Here is a 10,419-nt window from a genome sequence, read left to right as displayed (position 1 = left end):
TGTAATTTAGTAGCTATTTTAGTACAAATAACTTTTTAGGACATTTGCAACGAGGACACCTGCGGCCTATGTTATTACTGCAGCCTTAGATATAAAATGCACTTGTATCTGATAGGGTCCATGTTTGTGGGGAAGCTTAACCCTACCTAGACCGGGGGGGGGGGCGTAAAAGTGCCCGCGGCAACTTTGATGTCACCTAGCGTCTGAATGGCTAGCCGTAGAACGGCCAAACTTAGTGACTTTTCCTAGAATATTGTTGGCAACAATTCTCTATCATTGGAATAAGATAATAATTTTTTGTGTTGCCATGGCAACGGGTTTCTGACAGGCATTTTTTGCTAAATTTAGTACTTTTTGTTTCAACAATAGAATTTTATGGGTTTTATGTCAAGTTACTCATGGTTTTTAATATTAATAACATCCTATATAATTTTATGTAAATTTTATCATTAAATATGATAATTTATGCTAATTTGATGACGTCATTGGCCAAAATCCAAGATGGCGGACCATATCATTAGAACAGGTATATACAGGTTATTTTCATTAAAATTTCATCAATACTTCCATTTCTTTTCTAAAAAAATGTTTAAATGAAGGTCTTTAGTATGTTTACAATGTATTTTAGGCTTTATCATGAAAAAAAACTATTTTTGAAAATTCAAGATTGATGATCCAAGATGGCGGATATCTTAAATATGCATGACGTCATTTTATGACGTCACCGGTGTTGCTATGGGCAACATAAGACTTAGTACACCATAATATTCTGTCATAAACACTTTTGGTACAATTATGTTGAATACCATTTAGTTTTCAGGGAAAAACCTATTTAGACGGTTTTGGCCAATACAATCACATTAATGACGTCATAATGACGTCATATTACGTCATAACGACATAAAAATTGTAGATATGATACAGTTTCACTAGTAAACCATTCTCTGAAAATTTGGTGGTCATACGACATACCGTTCGTGAGTTCTTAGGGGGGTCAAAAGAGCCCCCCCCCCCCCGGTCCACCCATGTCAAAAAAAGCCCGGTCTAGGTAGGGTTAAATACCTAGCCTGGCCGAGTAATTCTGGACAGAACTAGACTTGCATGGGCAAAATGACTGAAACATCTTAGTAAAACAAGTTTGTACCTGTTTCCACAGGATATGTTCCCAAGCCGTACTTCAGCCTCGGCTGTTGGAAGGACACAGGAAATCGCGCCATCGCTACTCTGGAGGGGGCAGACGCACGGTTAGACGGCAGCTATCCCGCACGCGCCAACGCCATCGACAAGTGCTACCAGGTGGCCAAGTCAAAAGGCTTCAGTGTGTTCGCAGTCCAAAATGGCGGCTGGTGTGCTGGATCTGCTGACGCCCTTAGTACCTACAAGAAGTACGGGTCTTATACAACCTGCAAAGCCGACGGGGAAGGGGGAGCCTGGGGAAATGAGGTTTATCTCATCTCAGGTATCGTGTCTTCTAACTAAAACTTAATTGTGACAATTTTTGTCATAGATAACGTCGAAAGGAACAAGGTGCTTACATGTTGTTCACGATTTGCTAAACATGTTATTGGAAACCATTTTTATTCTACCCTTGAATAACAGTCCTAACCATAAGACTGTTCTCTTGCCTTGTGAGATGGTTCCATGCCAAACAAAGCACGGTCGTCAATTTAGGTATTAGGCTAACACTATGGTGCCCTCGGACATACTAGTTTTGTCTCTTCTTTTCATTGGAACATCTATATATTTTGGAACCGGTTTGCGTTTCATGTTTGTTCTTTTACCCAGCCGATGTACGAGTTCAAAGTAGCTTTTGGCTTCATGAAGACCAGAAATTGACACAGTTTGACACTGTACAAATATGAAAGGGGTAAATCCTTTTTCAGAGTAAAAGTGATGAAATTCTTATTCTTTTCTGGGTTGCAGACGTTTTGGCGGGAGCAGGCTCGCCTAAAGGAGGATCAGGTAGGGAAATGTCCGGTCTACAAATATCTCAAGCACTAACTTCTAGAGTATAGCAACACATAGCGTCTTTAAGACACAATGCTAAAAAGATTAGGAAGAATATTTATAGGAGAGGCACATTTTGAATTATCAATTATTTTGAATGTATAACCTGCCTTATACCATTAAGTGATGTTATTAACGAACGATGTAAATTGCTTTTGCAACGGAGTGTAAATCTATGTTCTCTATATTCCTCTCCAGGTGCGTGGCTGCGGAGGGACCCGTCCTGGGCTGTGGACTCCGCCGGCACTCCATGGAAGAATGGAGGAAAGACATACGATGCCGCCAAAGCCTTGGATGGGGACACTACGACATTTTGGAACCCCATTAACACCAGAAGGAACTTCAACAACTGGTACATCGTGCTGGATCTCAAGGCGCCCCACACTCTCTCACAAGTCGCGGTACAGAGCTTCGGAGACACCACGCACGACGTGAAGGCCTTCAAGCTGCAAACGTCGCAAAGCGGGAGTCCGTACAACTGGGAGGACGTCAAGTCCGTCGGTAACGTGCAGAAAGGGAACAAGCGCCAGGAGTTCGGCGGGTTCCATGGAACAGCGCGGTACTGGAGGTTCGTCGTTACTCAGACCCACTCGGGCTGGCAGCCATATCTCAGAGAACTGGACTTGTTCGGAAGCAGGGCAGGTAAGAGGAACATCGTTCTGTTCTTCATTATGTTCAAATATAACAGCAGAGCGTATATTGCAGTCTATTTTGTAATTTGAAAACCATATGTTACATTAGGGCGTATATTGAAGTCTAGTTTGGAGTTTAAGAAACCATATTTTACAGGAGGGCGCATATTGAAGTCTAGTTTGGAGTTTGAGAAACCATATGTTACAGGAGGGCGTATATTGAAGTCTAGTTTGGAGTATGAGAAACCATATGTTACAGGAGGAGGCTTTTCTGCCGGAGGTTCTGGAGGGGGAGGCTTCTCTGCCGGAGGCTTGTCTGGATCAGGAGCAGGTGGGAAATGTTTAGCCTTACCTGGAATTTTTAGTGGAACTTTAAAGGAAACAGCGCATAAAAAACTATCTAGGACGTCGACAGGGACATTTAAAGTACGTCTACTCTCATATAAGATAAGGAGACATGTTCGCGAGTGTAGAAAAGCTCGAAATACAGAGTTTTATTTACTTATTTAGACACCTGGGTAGCTCCTTCAGCCAATAGCTGATTTCCAAGGAGGCCCAGGGGGGAGGGGGTACAATAAGTAAAAGAATGATAGATTATACAAAGTACATAACAAAAGATGTAAATGAAATCAGTATAACTGAAAGTTATACATAAATACATAAGATTACAAACGTTCCGGCCATGTTACAATTATAATTTCCACTGAGTCTCCAACCTGCTGAAGGCAATGGTTTAAAATTGTTTACTCTCGATGTGCGTTGGCAATTGGGTTCTTGGATTTGGTTGTTTGGTTGTTTTTGTGCAATCGAGTACAACTCTTTCACTCTCCACCCTCCTCTCCAGCTGCATGGCTGCGGAGGGATCCGTCCTGGGCTGTGGACTCCGCCGGCACACCATGGAAGAATGGAGGAAAGACATACGACGCCGCCAAAGCCTTGGATGGAGACACCACGACCTTCTGGAACCCCATTAACACCAGAAGGAACTTCAACAACTGGTACATCGTGCTGGATCTCAAGGCGCCCCACACTCTCTCACAAATCGCGGTACAGAGCTTCGGAGACACCACGCACGACGTGAAGGCCTTCAAGCTGCAAAAGTCGCAAAGTGGGAGTCCGTACAACTGGGAGGACGTCAAGTCCGTCGGTACCGTGCAGAAAGGGAACAAGCGCCAGGAGTTCGGCGGGTTCCAGGGAACAGCGCGGTACTGGAGGTTCGTCGTCACTCAGACCCACTCGGGCTGGCAGCCATATCTCAGAGAACTGGACTTGTACGGAAGCAGAGTAGGTAAGAGGATCATCCTTCTGTTGACTTGTGCAATTTTCGCTTCTTGATCTACAAGCATGTCTAGTTCAGCTTGAAGTAGAACCCGATTGTCGGAATGACAGAACTTTGAGGTATCTGCTTATTTCCATCCAGTACAATCTGTGCTTTGGTGCAGAATGTATGCTGACCGGGCTGACAGGGCGTATATTGAAGTCTAGTTTGTAGTTTGAGAAACCATATTTTACAGGAGGTCATATACATGTATTGAAGTTTACTTTGGAGTTTGAGAAAACATATGCTACATGCAAGAGGGCGTATATTGAAGTCTAGTTTGGAGTGTACCTATGTGACAAACCATATGTTACAGGAGGAGGCTTTTCTGGCGGAGGCCTGTCTGGATCAGGAGCAGGTGGGAAATGTTTAGCTGGAATTTTCACTGGAACTATAAACAAAACAGCGCGTAAAACAACAATCTAGGGCGTCGACAGGGACGTTGAAAATACGTCTACTCTCAAATAAGATAAGGGGACGAGGGTAGAAAAGCTCGGAATACAAATGAAAAAAAGTTTTGGCCTTATTGCAATTATAATTTTCACTGAGTGTCCAACCTGCTTAATGCCATGGATTAAAGCTGTTCATTGTCGACGTGCGTTGGGTTCTTGGATTTTGTTTTTCGGTTGTTTTTGTGCGATGGAGTACAATTCTTTCACTCTCCATCCTCCTCTCCAGCTGCATGGCTGCGGAAGGACCCGTCCTGGGTTGTGGACTCCGCCGGCAGACCATGGAAGAGTGGAGGAAAGACATACGACGCCGCCAAAGCCTTGGATGGGGACACCACGACCAACTGGAACCCACAAGACCTCGCCCGCCACTTCAACAACTGGTACATCGTGCTGGATCTCAAGGCGCCCCACACTCTCTCACAAATCGCGATCAACAACTTCGGAGACACCGCGCACGACGTTAAAGCCTTCAAGCTGCAAAAGTCGCAGAGTGGGAGTCCGTACAACTGGGAGGACGTCAAGTCCGTCGGTAACGTGCAGGTAGGGACGAACAAGCGCCAGGAGTTCGGCGGGTTCCATGGAACAGCGCGGTACTGGAGGTTTGTCGTCACTCAGACCCCCGCTGGCTGGCAACCATGGCTTAAAGAGCTGGACTTCTACGGTATCAGAGCAAGTAAGAAAAAATATCATTTTACTTCTTGACTTGACCTATTTACATCTGCTACTTGACCAGCATACTAGGGTACTAGGGAAAAACCTCTTTATAAATAGTGGCTAAAATATTATCTTTACAGGCGCTGCAAAAGAAACCGTGACCGAAGTTGCCGAAGACGTTGGAGCAGGTCTTGGAGCAGGTCTTGGAGCAGGTGCCGGAGCAGGTGCCGGAGCAGGTGCAGGAGCAGGCGCCGGAGCAGGCGTTGGAGGGGGCGTTGGAGAAGGAGCCGTTGGAGAAGGATCAGGTAAAAAAATGTTCAGTTTTGCTCGAAGATTAGAGATTAAAAATGAAGTCTGAAGCTAAAAGCGCACTTCAATTCAGTCAGCTTGTTTTCGATTAGACCTTTTTTAGTTTTTCTATTGCGTAAAGCTTTGAGAAAATTGATTTTTTAATCAATTTTACTTAACTTTAAATCAAGTACCAACTGTTGTTTTAGGTTCCTGGCTGGCTTTGAGCCTGCCTAGCGGTAGCATCACCTCGGCAGGCACTCACGGAGCGAACAGCGGCCCTGCCACGGTGCTGGACGGAAACCCCAACACGTACTGGAGCCCACAAAACCTGCCGAGGAACCACAACAACTGGTGGATCGTCTTCGACTTCCAGAAGGTCTACACCCTCTCCGGCTTTAAAATCCAGAACTTCGGAGACACCACGCACGACGTCACTAACTTCAAGCTGGAGACGTCCGACGACAAGTCCACCTGGACACAGGTGTTCTCCACCGGCAGCGTGCGCGCAGGTGTGAAGACGACGCAGCCGTTTGGCGGGTTTTACGGCAGCGGACGCTACTGGAGGTTCACGGTCACGAAAACGACGACTGGCTGGCAGCCATACGTCACCGGGCTCAAGTTCTATGGTGTCGAAGGTCAGAACAAAATCTGACTGAATTTTTTGCTGAAATTAGATGATACTTTAAACTTACATTTCGACACAAAGGAATGACTAAACGAGGGAAATTTAATGATCCAGACTTTTCTTTTTCATACATTTTTCAGGGAAACCCAACTACAAGACTCTGTCCACATCCATGCGCATGACTTCCGCTGGCTCGCCGGGTGCACAGAACGGCCCTGACAAAGTCGTGGACGGAAACCCCAACACGTACTGGAACCCGCAAGGCCTGCCCATGAACCACAACAACTGGTGGATCATCTTCGACTTCCAGAAGGTCTACACCCTGTCTGCGATCCAGATCACCAACTACGGGGACACCACGCACGACGTCACGGCCTTCAAGCTGGAGGCGTCTGACGACAAGGTGACTTGGAAGCCGGTGTACTCCACCACGGGCGTCAGGCCAGGGACGAACCAACCGCAGATGTTCGGCGGCTTCTCCGGAACGGGCCGCTACTGGCGCTTCACGGCCACCAGGACAGCATCGGGAAGCCAGCCCTACCTAGTCGGCCTCATGTTTTACACCATCAGTCGTAAGCGTCAAATTTACACATTTTTGAACCAAGTACTCCATACCGAAAGGTATCGACTCTGTATTCAAAACTTCAGACAGTTTTCTCAATTTTCTTCTTCTTGTTCACTTTTCGAAAAATTTTGCAACTTCATCTTTCAGCATCGTTGGCTTTCATTTTAGAACTAGACGCAACTGAGTCATGAGAGCAAAAACAATGTGTCATAAACTCTCGCGCTTTACTGTAGAAATAAATGGACGGAGGGCACAAAATTTAAGGCATCTTCATCTTACAAGCAACAAAAACTTCCTTACCTTTGAACTAACGAGAGACACATTTCAAAGATAATTCGCGTAGATAGCTTACTATTGCCTGCACTTGGCGCATCATTCAAGCCATGGTAATCCTACCACTCACTATAGACTACATGGGCATCCGCAATACTGTTGGATAAAGTCTAATGAACAGGATTGATTTGTTTTGGTAACTAGAGAATTCTTTCAACAGTGCCAAGTTAGAAGGGTAAGGATTTTCTCTAAATTTTCGATGACTATAGGTCCATCTAGTTCACGGAGTGGCCTAGTCTCGAGAGAGCGCGAGACTAGGCCGCAGAATAGGCCACTCCGTGAACAAGATGGACTGATGTTTAAAGTTAAAACTTTTGATCCAACACAAAGAAATCACCTAGAGCTTTCGACCAGTCACTCTAGTCTTCCTCGGTAGACTGAGTTGTGTTGGATCAAAAGTTTTAACTTTACACATGTAACTACCAACACAGATGAACTCTCATGATAGTATAAGATGGACTGATAGTCATCGAAATTTTGGAGGTCAGTATCCTTACCTTTATAACTTGTCACTGTTGTAAGAATTCTCTAGTAACTGTATCTATATGTGACAAACGAATCTCTTCAACGTTGATTTGTTTTGTTTTTCAAATAAAGGTGAGGTAACTCCGACGCATTTCAAAGTGGTCGGCATCCCGAAGACGGTGGCAGAGGCAAAAGAGTACTGTAGGACCGAGGAGAAGGGGCACCTTGCCGACATGAAGAGTCAATTACTGCTCGACTTCCTGATACCGACAATTAACGAGGTCGGAGGCAACAAGAACTACTGGGTCGGACTTCACGATACCACGGTAAGATTCATGTTAGGCTGAGTTCACAATTCCCACACGGGGCCCGGCCGGGCAGCTTTTAGGAACGAGAAATATGATGTAAAAGACAACAAAACACAGAAAAGTAACAATCATGGGCACTATTCCTGTATATTCTTGATATGAATTATTAATTTTTCATTGATTCATACAAACAGCCCGGCCGGGCGCTGGTTTGGAAATGTGGCCTAAGCATTAACCGCATTAGACCGCTTTTGAAATACACCGTAAGTTACCCAAAAAGCCAGATCCCGCAGGCAGACTCCCTCCTGACTGCCACTGGGCACTTTCAGGTCCCAGCCCACCGACAACATACAGCTTTCCAGCAAACACCCTGTAAATATTTGTGAACGTTCATCTGTGTTGGTTGTTAAAATTTCGACCCAACACAAAAAGTTATTTCACCTAGAGCTTTCGAGCAGTCACTCTGGTCTTCCTCAGTAGACTGACCCAGTGAGGCTTGTCACGTGGCCATGGCTTCTTTGAAGTGAGACGTTAACAATGAGTGTTGGATCGAAATGAATAACTTTAAACATATTATAAACATTTTCATAAGTTCATATATAAACGATCTGCAAACTAAGGCATCCAATTTTGCCAAGATGGTTGGGTGAATTGTAGTAGTAGGTATGTCTTCTGTATCATGAGACCACGGGGAAGATACTTCTTCTACACCAAGTACTTATTTCTTTGTTTTACGCTTAGAGCGTCTGAGTTCTGATGCGCGTCTCCGTTTGTCTTCCCCACGATGTATATATACAAAACCCTTCTTAACTTCCTGTCTCCAAAGTGTTCTATTTCTTGCAAGTGTCTCCCATGTGTTAATGTCTTTGTCCAGGACTTCCATGTCCCGTTTGAATACATGTACATCCTTAAAGCGCAGGTGGATGAATTGTATTGTTCACAAAGTCACGATAACGCCACTGCAGGGTAGCGGCGGTTGGAAGTGGGCGGACGGAACTTCCCTGTCGAGCTGCAGCTACCAGAACTGGGCCCCGGGAGAGCCGAGCGACATCGGGAGTGCGCAGTGCGTCCAGCTGTGGGCAGCCACGGGCTTCAAATGGGACAGCGACGACTGCAGCAAGGAGAAGTTCTTCATCTGCCAGACAGGTCAGTCATATTGTCCCATCTGCATGGTGTGAAGTGATCTCCAACCAGTTTAGCTCATTGAAGAGCTAATCTTCCACTGGTCGTGACAGAGAAGACGGTTGCTGTGTACAGTATTTACAGGTTCATTGTACCGAGGAAATCCCCCCAGCTATTTTGACAAGCACAATGAACAGTGGACCACGGCTTAACGTCCCGTCCGAAGGACTGCGACCCTAAACAGTAGCTTGCATGTCGGGTGAGCGACAACAGCCGGGATTCGAACTAACCACTGGACTACGCACGCTACTAGTGCTGTATGGCTCTATCGTATCCAGAACGTTAACGGTGCCTATCTAGTTCTATGTCTAAGGGATTATAGTCATCTCTCATGGATGGGTGGATGTCGGTTAGCCTAAGTCTACGAAATCTATCGTGTAGAATGTATCCCGACAACTTATGATTTGTAAATGCCTTATGCTGTGCGTGTGTGTGTTATTGTATGCGTGTTTGTGTGTGTGTGTGCGCGCGTGCGCGTGTGTGTATATGGATGGATTTCTTCGAGATGACACTTATGAAAATGTAAATGCCTTATGCTGTGTGTGCGAGTTATTGTATGCGTGTTTGTGTGTGTGAGTGTGTTTGTGTGCGTTATTGTATGCGCTTGCGCGCACGCACGTGTGTGTGGAGTGTGTGTTTGTGTGTGTGTGTGTTTGTGTCTATGTGTGTGTGTGTGTGTGTGTGTGTGTGTGTGTGTGTGAGTGTGTGTGTGTGTCTGTATATATGGAGGGTGTTTGTGTGAGTGAATCTGTAGTGATGACTTCTGGTACTGACATGTGCATATCGTTACTTTAACAGGACCCGGCGATACACAGGCTTGTGGAGGGAACTCAGGTGAGATAAGTATTGTGTCTACACCTATGAAGACATCAGTACAATACACATTTGAATCATTGATATGGACTTCTTTGTATGTTACGCCGAAGGGCGGTTATACCGGCCATATATTTTATCAACAACGAGTAGGTGCATGTTAGATAACACTAAGCCTATTGCATGGGACGATTTTTACTTTCTTTGTCACATTCTTGTAGGTAATACATTTTGCGATTGTTGAGAAACATTTTCCTCGTTGTTACTCTCTTACCATACTTAGTGCGAGAAGTAGAACAGGATGCCGACCAAGAAAGCGCCCTGGAAGATTTGCGGTCCTCCCTCCTGAAGGAAGAGGATGTCAGCGAGGATGAGGAGGTGGCGGATGAAGATGAGCTGTTTGATGACATCGACGCGATTTTAGAAGAGCTGAGGGAGACCGAGGATGAGCAGGATGTCGTCTGATGATTTTGAGTGATGTTGTCGACGAAATTTAAAGTAGTTTTTTTTGATTTTGACATTATATACAAGTAAAGTAATGGTGTTTTAGGGATGTTACGTTAATACTGCATGTAAAAACAAATTCAGTTTGATAGATGGGAATATCAAGGGTTAAGTAGTTGTAATGCGAAGGTCAGGATTTTGTGGATTGGTATCGTATCTTACAATGTAGTTTTAAAACGCATCTAAAAGTACACTTTAATCTTCATCATCACCGTTCATCCTCCTAAGAGGTGGAGCAGACAAAGCTTGATCTTCATTGCTGAAATAAGT

At 45.0% G+C, this 10,419-nt stretch overlaps 1 protein-coding gene across 1 annotated transcript in view; it reads left to right on the top strand.

The window, feature by feature from the left end:
• Nucleotides 1-7,689, top strand: part of LOC109481659 — a 46,053-nt gene extending 38,364 nt beyond the window's left edge. The window contains exons 22-32 of the mRNA XM_019784237.1: nt 1,138-1,459; nt 1,924-1,962; nt 2,206-2,649; nt 2,899-2,970; nt 3,484-3,927; nt 4,274-4,315; nt 4,636-5,082; nt 5,204-5,368; nt 5,561-5,989; nt 6,120-6,551; nt 7,475-7,689. Of these exons, the coding sequence (XP_019639796.1) occupies nt 1,138-1,459; nt 1,924-1,962; nt 2,206-2,649; nt 2,899-2,970; nt 3,484-3,927; nt 4,274-4,315; nt 4,636-5,082; nt 5,204-5,368; nt 5,561-5,989; nt 6,120-6,551; nt 7,475-7,689 (3,051 nt within the window). The remainder of the gene's footprint in view (nt 1-1,137; nt 1,460-1,923; nt 1,963-2,205; nt 2,650-2,898; nt 2,971-3,483; nt 3,928-4,273; nt 4,316-4,635; nt 5,083-5,203; nt 5,369-5,560; nt 5,990-6,119; nt 6,552-7,474) is intronic.
• The last annotated feature ends 2,730 nt before the right edge of the window (nt 7,690-10,419 follow it).

The sequence above is a fragment of the Branchiostoma belcheri genome, unplaced genomic scaffold (assembly GCF_001625305.1).
Source record: "Branchiostoma belcheri isolate BF01 breed outbred unplaced genomic scaffold, Haploidv18h27 scaffold57, whole genome shotgun sequence".
Taxonomy (NCBI): Eukaryota; Metazoa; Chordata; class Leptocardii; order Amphioxiformes; family Branchiostomatidae; genus Branchiostoma; species Branchiostoma belcheri.
The sequence above is the reverse complement of the archived record's forward strand: the minus strand, read 5'-3'. Positions and strand labels throughout refer to the sequence as shown.